Below are 12,622 nucleotides of genomic sequence, written 5' to 3'. Positions count from 1 at the left end.
ACCAATTTTCTAAAATAATTTTTTGAATCTTCGTTCTTTATATACGTCCATTATGCAGCACTCAAAGGGAAAAGGCCGTCTCTATTCAGTTTAGCATGTCTTCAATGAATCTTTGTTTAAATAAAATGATACTGAGGACAATTATTTTACATTAATGGTAGAGGATTCAAACTCAAAACATTTGCCAAAATAAATAATAACTTTGCCAATAGGGTGTCCTAAGTGAATGGGACAACAATATGTAAAACACTGATTTTATAAATTCTTTTGATCTAAATAATGTGACAGCAAGTATTGCTCAAAAGTAAAGAATAACTTGTATGTAATAATAGTAATGCTACATGTACTAAAATATTCATCAAATTTATTTATCAAAAACACATATTAATATTATTAATTAGTATATTTATATAATTTAAATATAGAAGTGAACAATTTATAGATATGTGAATTTATAGATATGTGAAGTTAAAATATACTATTAAAATATTATAACATTATCTGACACATTATATAGTAAATAAATTTAATTAACATTTTAATAATTCTAATATTATTGATGTAACAATGTAAACCAATAAAAAAAAAATGACACATCATATACTATTCAAAATTTTATTTGATTATAGTAATTTGACATTACTTTATTATCTAATTAGGATCCTCCAAAGTAATTTATCCATAAAAAAAAAAAAAAATCCTTTCGTAGAAAAAAAAAAAAAAAAAAAAAAACTCCTCCAAAGTCCAAAGTATATTTGAAAATGGTAAATTAATTAATTGTACATGGACCCCAGTTGTTATCATTCCCTCTATTGAATTGCAAGTTCAATGGATGTAAAAAGGGAATTCAAGGCAATGAATCTATTTATGCTAAAATATCTTGAAATTTTTTCTTGTTGATCCTGCTGGAAATCTCTACAATAATGGGAGGCCCAAAAATGATTTTTGTTTCCATCTTTGGCCGCCATGAAAAAGCCAATTATGCACCAAAATGAATGGGACACTTGGATATTCCTAACCTTTGAATCCTTAGAAAAACTAATCAAATTTAATCAAAAGATTAAAGAAGAGCATGACTCTTTGCATCATGCAAGAGAGACCATGAAAAAAAAAAAAAAAAAAAAACATATAAAAAAAAAAAATCCCTTATCTCTTTTCTACAATGGGTCTATGTTCATCTTTCCAACATCCAAACAAAAATGGAGCTCTGAATTTGCTTTCCACAGCAATTGTAATTCACTTGGATGGAAGCCTACAAGAATTCAAGCAACCCATCAAAGCCGCCCACATTCTCAACCAAAATCCGAGTTGCTTCCTCTGCTGCTCCGATTCGATGCACATAGACTCCCAACTTCCACGCATATATGAAGATGAAGAACTCCAACTGGGTCAGATCTATTTCCTTCTTCCAATTTCCTATTCACAAAAGCAACTATCCCTCCAAGAGTTATGTTCACTAGCTATCAAAGCAAGTGAAGGGCTTGCTCATTTGGATATGGGAAATTGTTATCAATATTCCTCACACAATTCTGTATTGGCTTATGATTTGGATGGCCTTTATCACACCCTCCGAATGAAATTTTCAGTCCTTGATTGTGTGAAATTTAGTCGCATATCTAGAAGATTGCCGTGAACATTTCTTGACTAGTGAAATGGCTAGCTAGATAATTCATGTTCCAATTTGAGATTTAAATTCTTTGTATCCTTCAGTTTCTACTTATTTTTTATTGACTAGATTTGTTATTATGGAAACAAGTTCACTCAAAAAATTATGCATCCAAATTTAGTTAGTAATACACCACAAGTGTTGCAAGACTTTTGAATCATGGCAGAGCATATTTTATGGAATTTTTCAAATTTCTTTTTCCTAATAAGTAGTCTAAAACTTTTTCTTGTTTGTTTATTCTGTTTTCCTGTTTTGTTGATTGAGGATCTCAATTATGTGGATTTTCGAATTGTATATGCACCAAATTTCTAGGCATTTCATCATCTTACACATAAATCTTAGGTTCTTACATGTTTACTTTATCTTAATAAATCCACTGTTTTTTTTCAAAAAAAAAAAAAAAAAATCCGTCGATATCTTTATTTTTGGTTAAAACCGTGTCATTCTTCTAAAGATTTGATTCCAATTTTTTTTTTTTTTTTTCATTTTGTTATTCAAATTTCATAATCATATACTCTAAAAAGATTGTTTACTAACTATTTTATAGCGTTTTTGATTGTTAGGTTTTTATTAGGGCTTATGGTCAAAGTATACATTGTATTACTTTCAAATTTTCATCCTTTTTTTTTTATAATTAATATGGTAAATGCAAAGAAGTAGCCAAGATTCGACATTAGGAATGGCTTGTATAAAGAAAAAAAACAAAAAAACAAAAAAAAAAGGAACCTAAATGTAAATGTGATAAAAATACATCTAATTAAAGGGAAATAACGAGTCTTACCTATCAACTTATATATTACTAGGCACATATATATATATATATATTATTATTATGCGGACGGTTACCTATAAATATACATTATTATAATATATTAACTTTAGAAAATAAAAGGCATAAAAAGAAAAAGCTAATGCAAACTAAGCATAACAATTAAAAAAAAAAAAACCCAAATAATAACACCCAAATCAACTTTGAATTAGTAATAAAATATTAACTAAATCATCCATATAAGCAAAATATATATATATATATATATATCTTCTAAATCATCATTTAATCTTAAATTTCAGCACCAAAATAGTAAATGCAACTATAAATTACTAATTTTAATTTTTTAAAAAATGGATAAAAGTTCACATTCTTCACTCTGCACATTTTTATTTTTATCTTCTTCAAATAAGACACTTCAAACTTTTTTTTCCCCTCAAACTTAAGATAAAAAAACAAAAATATTACCATGTAAATTACAAAAGATATTTTATTTTTTTAAATATACCCTTTTTCCTTCCTCTTATTTTTCTCACTCTTCTTTTTGTTTTTCCTCTTTCTTTCTATTTTTAATTTAATATTAATATCAATATACATTTTTTTAATTGGGGTTGAGTGGGCTTGAGTTCACCCTAGCCCCCATCTACCTCCGTCAATGGTAAATTACCTGTTAAATTAACTCTTCATTCCTTCGGTTTTTTATTATTTATTTATTTATTTTTTAATCTATGAGAAATATTATTCAGGCCACGATTTCTCGCATTAGTCATTTTACGCTATGATGTAGAGCCCAAGCTTTTTCACAATGTTAGCCGAGCTTAGCCCAAATAATTTTGAGAGAACAATTGGACCTGTGGAATGAAGTGGCCCAGGAGTGGGATGTTTCTTTCTCAACATGAATTTTACTTAATTAATTAATTATTATTATTATTCTTTGATTGGGCATAAAGAGTTTAGATTATGCTAATTGTGTGATTCTAGGAATTTACATGAATTTTGACACTTTAAAGAAGGGTTCCTCACACATGGCCTCCTGATTGTCCTCCTTTTTTAATTACCGAATACCATTTTGTTTTCACTCTTTTTATATATATCTAAATATTCAATAAATTGATTTACTAAATGATATATAATATTAAACTATACATAATAAAATATTATTGGTAGGTATATTTATATAATTTAAATATGATTAAATAAATTTTTAATTAAAAAAATAAATTAATTAAATGTTACCTTCAATAAATTTAATAATTATATTTTGTTTGTGAATTTGTAATACGGCTTTTTTATTTTTAATAAAATAATTGACATCTATATATATATATATATATATATTTATATAAATCAAAACTTCCTGTGTATAATAAAGCTTCATTAGGAAAGAACTTTAGAAGAATACAAATTACTGCTTATTACAAGGACAGTGATAAAATGACAAAGTTTAAAGAGGATATTCACAATCAAATAAACTAGTGTAGACTTTAAGCACGAATGACAAAAATGAAGCACAACTAGCTAATTCAACAAGAAGTAAAAAGAAACACATGGTTTTGGGGATGTTTGTATTATTGGAACAAAAAGGGAAAAGCAAATCTAAGAGGAAGAGGGCTTCATTTCAGACTTGATAGCAGCAACCAGTTGATCATAAGCTTCTCCCCATGCATTCTTCATCTCTGGACACCACATTTCTGGTACTGCTTCCTTTATTGTCTCCAACAGTGCAAATTTTGTCACCTGCAAACAGAGTGTTTATTTGTCAAAAAAAAAAAAAACCCATACATATTCTATCCAAATTATTACATGTTTGATCTTTGCAGTTAAAAATTACAGAAGAGAAAATTTTGTGGCGTTTGGCAATTTTTGGCATATATATACCTCAAAATGCTCATCAACCACACCATGTTTGAAGTGAGTAGCTCCAAGTCGTTTCAAGCTTGATTCTCTCACAGTCACTTTACCAGCTTTCCTGAGTTGAACTGCTGATTCACAGGTCTGCCCAAATAAAAGTTAAAATTGCCAATTTAATTAAAATGATATGAGAATTTAGATTTAGTTGCAATCAATCAGCCATCTGGATCATTCATACTGATGGTAGATAACAGTTAAGAGCTTAGCTTTACCATAAGAAAGACAGACGTGGCATGGGGCTTGAGCTTTGGATTCTGCTCAGGAGGAACATTAGAGTCCTTCAAGAATGAGAATAACTTCTTGGCAGAAGGTGCAATCTCAAATATCCTGAAAAAGATTTCAAACCCAAAAACATAATTGTAATTTAGCTCAATTTACTTTGCCATTTTTTGCAAAATGAAAATTGATGAGGAAAAAGCAATCTACGGTGAAGCAGGACTTACTTCAAGAAGAATTTAAGACTAAGCTCTCCAGCATTCTTCTTCATTGCGCTCCATGACTTGACCACCAAAGCTTCCTGCTCTTCTGTGAAACCTGCAGAGTTGTTGCTCTCAACAGAGGTCATGGTTCTTGGTTTGGGGCTCTCTCAAGTTTTGAATTTGATTTTGAGAAATGGGATTGAATATGTGACTTTAGAACAATTCTGGGTATATAAGGAAAAAATAGTAACTCTTGAGGATACTGGGGAGCCATTATCTCGGTTTGAAGTTTCTGCATATTGGATTAGTTTGGGACATCAGAGAGCACATGTTCCAAAACCAGGGGCTACATGGCATAGGAGGTTAGGAGAACATGGTATTTGAAAATGAAACGCAGTTTTGAAGTTTACCCTTTAACACAACGTAGTTGGTAAAAATATCTAATTTATGGATCTGGGGTCCATGGATGGTCAACTTTGCGTCCATGTGAGATGATGGATTGGATGATGCATACCAGAGAAAGGACACAGTAAGACGGATATTATTATTATACTTTTCTGGGAAAGTTGAATATTATTATATAACCTTTCAGAGCTGGGTAGAGCCAGGTGGACACTCCAAAGTTTAAATTAATTGTGAATCGTTGAATGTGGCCTGTTTACAGTCGAAATGCAACTCCCCCACTACCAAACACAAAAGAAGACGAGAGCTTTATAATGCTCAATGTGTATTATGATAATTTTTTTTATTATTGGCTTTGGCTGTGGATATTTATCTGATGCCTTGGAGATGTCGTGTCTTGCATTCTTGCCATTATCCCATTGGAGTCTCAGGATCTCCTTTCCACTGTTTATTTATTTTATTTATAGTTTTTTGTTTTATCTTTCATAAAACATATTCTCATCCTTGCAAGGCCCCCAATAACTTTTTCTTTTTTTTTTTCTAACATAGGCCACCAACAACTTTCTCCGACATTGATTTGGAATTCGAATCCCCCCATCCCATTATCGAGAAATAATAACACAAATGATAATAATAATAATAATTAAAAAAAAAAAAAAGAAACCTTATTCCCAAGTGGTAGCAGACAGCATGTCAGCATCTGCATTTCTTATAAGCTTCTGGCTTATACACTCTTTTAACTCATATAACAGCTTCTACCAGTTGCAGCAGCGGCATCATATATCCGTAATAAAATGACAGAGATATACTTCAGCTATTTAGTATCTTAACCATCAGAATTAGGATTTGAGACATTGTTTGCTGGATATAAATATTGGAAATCTTATCAGTATGGTTAATACTTGAAGTTTTAGAAGATAAAAGTTTATCAAAATAATTAACAAAAATTCACTAATTATTAAAAATATATTATATATGGAAAACAAGAAGATAAAACTTTGGCCCTGGAAGAAATTTCCAATTCACCATGTCAAATAGAAACGAAATATACAGCAAGAGGGAGTATAAACGCTAAACTAACCGCACCCATAATTTACATCTGGTTTTGCAATAGCAGAAGAAAATGGAACTTCAACTCTCTCTTTCACAAGGCATCGAGCCTCCCCATTTTCCATCACTAGGATTTTCCCAGGTGGACATTTGATTTTTAATCTTCTTTCTTCATTTGCTTGTTGCTGAAAGAGGCCCAGAACCTTGAAACGTGTACCTTTCTTCACAAAATTTGGCCCAAAACCAGATAGACTCAAAATAGATACCACACCAACAACGGTAAATACTGTCTTGGCTGCTGCACCTAGAAAGCAACCGATCCCTCTTGGGTTTTTGGACCCATTTTGTTCTGATTCACTCAGATTCTCCTTTGCTTCATTGGAATGATCACTGCTAATGTGTCCATTTCGTTTCTGTGATGAATGGAAATGCGACAAATAGCCATTTTCTAACCGCAACGGATTCGGAGGGCGGCTTGGATATGGAGGAAGCAGGAGATCATTGTTATGCTCAACTGTTTCACCAGCAAATGCAGATGCCTCGTTTATCACTGCCACTTCTTCCCCCTTGTACTCCTTAAGCTTATCAAGTAACATTTTGCGGCTTTGTTCAATCTCAGCAAGGGCAACCCCTCTTTCATATAGCTGTTGCTGTTGCAAATTCTGGCAATCAATAGAGAGAATTCAGAGTTGTTCAAATGTACACTGTCTACAAATGCGATAAATGTCCTTTTAACTGTTATAATTAATACCCCCAGCATCCTTTTGTCAGCTTTAAAAAGGCTTCATTACAGGTTAATGTATATTTTTTGCTTAATTTGAAAGATAGGATAAATACAACATTTAAAAAGTTGTATATGCTTTCCTGGTAAATGCCACCAATTGATAATTATTGATATATGTAAACATAAGAGGAACTAGCTAAAAGACTACAGGTGCAAGATGCTAATCCTTTTAATATTAATAAAAAAGAATCTTCGTTACTGCTTCCTAGTAAACACCATTCAAAATTCAAAAACCACCAGTCTAAATGGTTTTCAAAGTAAGCAAAAACATGGTCCTAAGTACTTTATTAAATAATGGAACATTCCTAAGCATTCCAGCACCAAATACTTAGGAAGTTAAAAACAGGGTTAAATACACTTAGCCCCCCTAAACTATTACCCATTTTCCACTCTAACCCTCAAACTACAAAAAGTATCATATTGCCCCCTGAACCATAGTTTTTTGTCACTTTAATCCTATCATGCATTTTCAACAGTTGAATTTAATAAAATTTGTCATACACAACTAATGTCACACTGTTGGAAAACTGTTTTATTCTATTTTGTTTCATTTTTGAATTGGTTTGCATATCTAATTTTGCCAAATTTATTAGACAAAATAGAAGAATTGGAAAGTGACAAAATATATATATATATATATATTTTTAAAAAAAAAAAGTTCAGAGGCAGTGTAATACTTAATGAAGTTTGCAGGGTAAAGTGCAAAACCTATAATAGTTCAGTGGGGCTAAATGTATTTAACTCTTAAAAATATATGCACACACAAAGCAGCAAGCACCTGGGAAATTAATTATCTACATACATATAAATATAATTTTTCAACAGGAACACCCATATCAGATGTGTTTCATATTAAAGGAAGCAAAAACAGGTTCAATAATCACAAAAGATCATGACAAGGTTTTGCCAAGCTGAAAGCAAGACAAAAGCAACCGAAGAAATCCATTGGCCTCTAAAAAAATCTTACTGCATTTTCCCCAATGTCTATCGTGCTGACAAAACTAACAAATACTTGCACATCAGATGCTTTTGCATAACAATCAAAACAAACCTAACTACCTTAATCTTCATGGTTAATTTATAATATCTCTCCTCTTTCTAGTATTTTGTAAGCGCGGGAAATAACGTATATATCATGCAGGTTTACCAAACTGCTCACAAAAATTTATAGTCAAGCAGTCTTGTTTCCAGTACCCTTGGGAAGTTAGGATTCCAAGAAGAGAGGGCCAACCTCCAATATCTAGCCCAAGACCACTATTGGACCCAGAATGCAAATACTGCTACCCAATCATGCAAGTATGACGCCGTATGAATAACAAATATTACAGCCTATGCTTTTTATTGTTTTTTCGTTAACTAGATTATAAAAATAACAACTTTTTTCTACTTACTACTTTCCAGAGTAATCAAAATCAGGCAAAATCTCAAGATGTTAAAAGTTGGAAGAAGTTGCATTAAAAGAAGAGAGGAAGGTTAATTCAATTAAGCGAAAAAAAAAAAAAAAAAAAAAGAAGAGTTATCAACAACAACTCTTACAAATTATAATAGCATATTAGACTACTGAATCATATGACCATCCACTTCCACGGAAAAGAAAGTGAATAAGCTTGGACAAGAGCATAAATCCCACAAAAGTATGCAAGATTCCAACCACATTGGGTTGGATTTACAGAATCAACTTTATCAGTCAAAAGAAGTTTTCACACTAGAAAAAATTTTGATCTTTACGGATCAAAACCTATATGCAAATAAAGCTCTAACTTATATATATCTAACTACAGGACACAATTTTTATCCGAACCACAGAACAACTTATAATATTCGGGAAACACAAAAATGGAACTTCCAAATAAGGAAACACAATTATGAAAAAATAAGTATCAGAAACAAACAGCACAAACACATAATCTTAAACCCATTTCACAGTACAATCCAAATAAGGAAACACAATTAAAAAAAAAAAAAAAAACGAGTATCAGAAACAAATAGCACAGACACATATTCTTAACCCCATTTCACAGTACAATCTCGCATAGATTAGGACACAAACTCATCAGTATATAAGAAACATTAAGCTTCAGAAACAGAGCAGCGAATACCATTTTACAAAATTGAAACCCAGGTACCCATTTGACAACAAAAATTGGAGCTTTTTCCCACGAAAAATTAAAACCTAACCGAAAGAAATGGAATTTAGGGTAAAAAAAACCTGCAAATTAGAGAGCTGGGTCTCGAGGGATTCAAGGGCATCGCAGATATTCAAAAGCCTATGTGCCTCATCATCTTCATCTTCATCTTGTCCTCCAAACGGTTCGTCTTCCCTAGGAAGTCCATTTTTATTTCCTGGTGGTGGGTTATCTTGGAGTTTGTGTGGAGTGGTTGTTGCTTTGTGGATGCAGTTGCTGATCTTCATTCGAAGCTCAGTGGCCCTAGCCAGGACCAACCCAATGCCTTCTTCCTCCATTCTCTCTCTCTCTCTCTCTCTCTCTCTCTCTCTGAAAAGCTAAAAGAGAGAATTTGGAGCAGAAAATAGAGAAAATGGGTCAGTGGGAAAATGAAGAAGATGGGTTTGGAAGGATTTTTTTAATATTTGGTGTTGAAATGGAGGAAAAGTTTGCGAGAACCGCCAAAATAAAGTCTCAGCTTTCTGAGTGATTCTGGTGCTCTCTCAGGCCTCACCAAATAGATTAGCCTTAGAAAATTATTTGTTTTTTTCCTTTTCCTTTTTTTTTCATTTTTTTTTTTTTTTTTGTGTGTGCCAAATATACCCAAAAAATAAAAATAAAAGCCTTCTCAATAAATAAAGCAAAATGCCTTTTTGCCCAAAATCCAAGATTTTTTTTTTTAAAAAAATTTTAATGATCTATTGAAAAAATTTTAAATAGTTTAGTAATTTTAATTAAAAAAAAAAGAAGGAGAAATTTATTTTGTTCTTATTGTAATATTTTGTTTTGGTTTTTTTTTGGGTTTCTGTTTTAGGGGTAAGTGCCCAAAAGTAGAATATCTGGTCAAAATAAATTTTTTTTTTTCAAGAGATTTGTGTTCTGCAAGGATCTCTTCAGAAGATTTGCCAAAAGAAAATCTTGGTAGTTTACCATATCACATTTGAAATTAAAGGAATTTGGTTATTATTTTTATAGTTGGATTTGCTAAACTACTGCTATTACAAACTTCAGAGTATCGGTTGAAAAATATTCCTACTATAAAAAGACAAATTTTCTCTCAATTTTAAACATTCAAAAAGATGGATAAGAAATCATCAAATAGATAAAGAATTAAGAGGAAGAAGAAGAAAATCAAAAAGGGTAAAAATTAGTTAAGAGATACATGAGGAACACAAGATACTCGTGAAATCTAATAACTCTTATCCTTTTACTCTTTCAATAACTTGTAAATTGAAATTCATTACCAAAAATACTTGTAAATTGTAATTTCATATTTCTGAAAGACAAGTTCTTCAATGGAAATTATCTCAAGGCTAAATTGCTATCCCAACCACCTAACCAATAATCTTCAAGCATTTTTTAGTGTTTTGAAAATGTAGATTTTATTATTAATTTTGTTACTTTCGCATAAGATTTCATTGCGTACATCATCTTTGTGGAATAATAGATTAAATAGCTTGGTCTAACATTTCTTTTATGATTTTCTGAGTAGCCAAAGAAGAATTGAAGTCCACAAATTGCTTGTAATCATGCTATCAACCTAAAATCTCTCTAGACGTATGAAATAAATACCATTTCAAAAGTAACCTCAACCATTACATTCAAAAGGTTACAATATTACAGAACATGTTTGGGACACTCAAAAAATTACACTTCTACCATCCACTTAAAATATTTTATTTCTTATCCTAGAATTCTAAATGTTACACTGAAGCCCAACAATCTTCAATTTAACCAAAAACAGTGCCTGGAAAGACAGTCTAACTCTGAACCCAGCTACTGAATTTCCCATCTAATATTTTAATCACAAAAAGACACTAGTACAAAGAAATTCCTCCTCACTGTACTTCATCTGACCCTTCACCATCTGAAGCTGAATCTCCAAATTAGCAGCCACCCTCTTAGCTTCACAAAGTTGCATGGTCAATGTTGACATTTGGCTATGCATTGTCAATGCTTGGAACTAACCAAGATAAATCAAAACCCAAAACTTTAGCTTCCTCCCACAGATTTTGAATATAATCACAAGATTTCAGTGTTAGCTCCTTCTGCCTTGTAGAAGTGAGCAAAAACAGGAGCTCACCTAATGTCCCATAAGCAAACCCACGCCACCTTGAGGTCCTCCCTGGGCAAACGGCTAATTCAGGATGAAGAATGCAGGCTCTCTCAAGCACAGAAACATAACACTTTGAAACCGTTGACAAGCCTCGAAAATCGACCAACTCATTGTCTAATTCTTCTTTTATGGGAACCTGAAGTTGCTCTTGGGAAGGAGGTTTTTGGGTTTGATCTTGAGGAACATAAAATTTGGTAGCATCCTCAATCTTGCACCTTTTTTTTGTTTGTTCTGCCTTTCTCTTTGCATAAGTGTACTTCTGAACCAAACTTTACAGAAAGAAATACTAAATTGTGTCAAATATTAAAATTCTAGTTATATATGAAAATCAAAAAAGGAAAGATTAACAAAAAAAATAATAAACTATAACCTTTTAAAAGCTCCTTGCTTTTTTGGATTATACTATACTAGCCATGGCCCAATGTTCAATACCCTAACTTTGTTTAATTATCTTTCTTTCCAACTAACAATAACCAGAAAATGATAATAATAATAATAATAATAAAAGCAAAATTATTTTTTGGATTATATTATGCTAGCCACGGCCCAATGTTCTATTATCTTATTATCTTTCACCGTTAACTCTGTTTCATTAACTTTCCTTCCAACTGGCAATATCCAAATAATAATGATAATAATGATAATAGAAAAAAAATTTACTGTGAAAAGGAAAGTTGGGAAAGATCCAAACCCATTTCTGATATCTCAAAAGACTCAAACAAATGAGAAGGTTTTGCTCGGAAGTGGATAATAGGGTGTTAAAGTAAGCAGTCTTAAATAGTTGAAACATAAAATTCTTGTACACCCACTAAGCATCATTGAAAAATTAAAACAAAGAAAGAAAAATATAAAAAAAGTAACTAGTTTTCTGAAGAATCACACCTGCGACTACAAGGAACTGAGTTGGACTTGAATGGTTTCGGAGGCATTGCGAAAAAATTAGTCTATTTTTGTTTAACACTCCTTTTGTGTTTGTTGTTGGTGAGCACACTACGCCAGTCTTTTTCTTTCTTTTATGAAAAAGCAAATGTCACCACCACTTCCACTTGGGTGAATCCCCAAGAGACGGCCAAAAAGGGTCTTTACGGTTGCCAACATGGGGAAGACTAAAAGTCGCACCTGCCATTTTTCACAAGTTCAATGATTAATTTTTTTTAAAAAAAATCTTGTTTAATTAATTTTGGTAGTTTATTTGTTCATACTATTTATTTTAAAAAGTGGATATTTTAGATGAAGAGGATAGCTTTAGTGAATGAACACCTCTACTTATGTTATGAAAGCTCTTATACAAAAAAAGGATAAATTCGAGTCACAGGAATACAGTAAGTCTTGCACGTTTC

General features: G+C 31.7%; 2 protein-coding genes across 3 annotated transcripts; both read right to left on the bottom strand.

The window, feature by feature from the left end:
* Positions 1-3,795: 3,795 nt before the first annotated feature.
* LOC107435775 (hemoglobin-2) lies at positions 3,796-5,141 on the bottom strand. Its single transcript, XM_016047403.4, has 4 exons — positions 4,790-5,141; positions 4,559-4,673; positions 4,314-4,430; positions 3,796-4,172 (listed from the first exon to the last, which is right to left on the bottom strand). Exons 1-4 carry the CDS (start codon positions 4,909-4,911, stop codon positions 4,032-4,034), a joined length of 495 nt encoding a protein of 164 aa, XP_015902889.1. The 5' UTR covers positions 4,912-5,141; the 3' UTR covers positions 3,796-4,031.
* Positions 5,142-6,114: 973 nt separating this feature from the next.
* Positions 6,115-9,723, bottom strand: LOC107433927 (plastid division protein PDV2). Of its 2 annotated transcripts, none has more exons than XM_025067265.3 (2): positions 9,211-9,723; positions 6,115-6,867 (listed from the first exon to the last, which is right to left on the bottom strand). In XM_025067265.3, the coding sequence occupies exons 1-2, from the start codon at positions 9,463-9,465 to the stop codon at positions 6,244-6,246; spliced, it is 879 nt and encodes a 292-aa protein (XP_024923033.3). In that variant the 5' UTR covers positions 9,466-9,723; the 3' UTR covers positions 6,115-6,243. The 2 variants fall into 2 exon arrangements, with proteins under 2 accessions (XP_024923033.3, XP_015900812.3); XM_016045326.4 differs by having other exon boundaries at positions 6,115-6,879; positions 9,211-9,717.
* Between the last annotated feature and the right edge of the window lie 2,899 nt (positions 9,724-12,622).

This window comes from Ziziphus jujuba, chromosome 9 (genome assembly GCF_031755915.1).
Source record: "Ziziphus jujuba cultivar Dongzao chromosome 9, ASM3175591v1".
Taxonomy (NCBI): domain Eukaryota; kingdom Viridiplantae; phylum Streptophyta; class Magnoliopsida; order Rosales; family Rhamnaceae; genus Ziziphus; species Ziziphus jujuba.
The sequence above is the reverse complement of the archived record's forward strand: the minus strand, read 5'-3'. Positions and strand labels throughout refer to the sequence as shown.

Bases quoted from the DNA above. Each gene is read 5' to 3' on its own strand.
- LOC107435775 (XM_016047403.4), bottom strand. From the start codon at position 4,911: ATGACCTCTGTTGAGAGCAACAACTCTGCAGGTTTCACAGAAGAGCAG. The intron at 4,431-4,558 runs GTAAAGCTAAGC...TTATTTGGGCAG, and splicing joins CCACGTCTGTCTTTCTTATG to ACCTGTGAATCAGCAGTTCA. The intron at 4,173-4,313 runs GTATATATATGC...CTCTGTTTGCAG, and splicing joins TGGTTGATGAGCATTTTGAG to GTGACAAAATTTGCACTGTT.
- LOC107433927 (XM_016045326.4), bottom strand. From the start codon at position 9,465: ATGGAGGAAGAAGGCATTGGGTTGGTCCTGGCTAGGGCCACTGAGCTT. The intron at 6,880-9,210 runs GTTTTTTTTACC...ATTGATTGCCAG, and splicing joins CCCAGCTCTCTAATTTGCAG to AATTTGCAACAGCAACAGCT.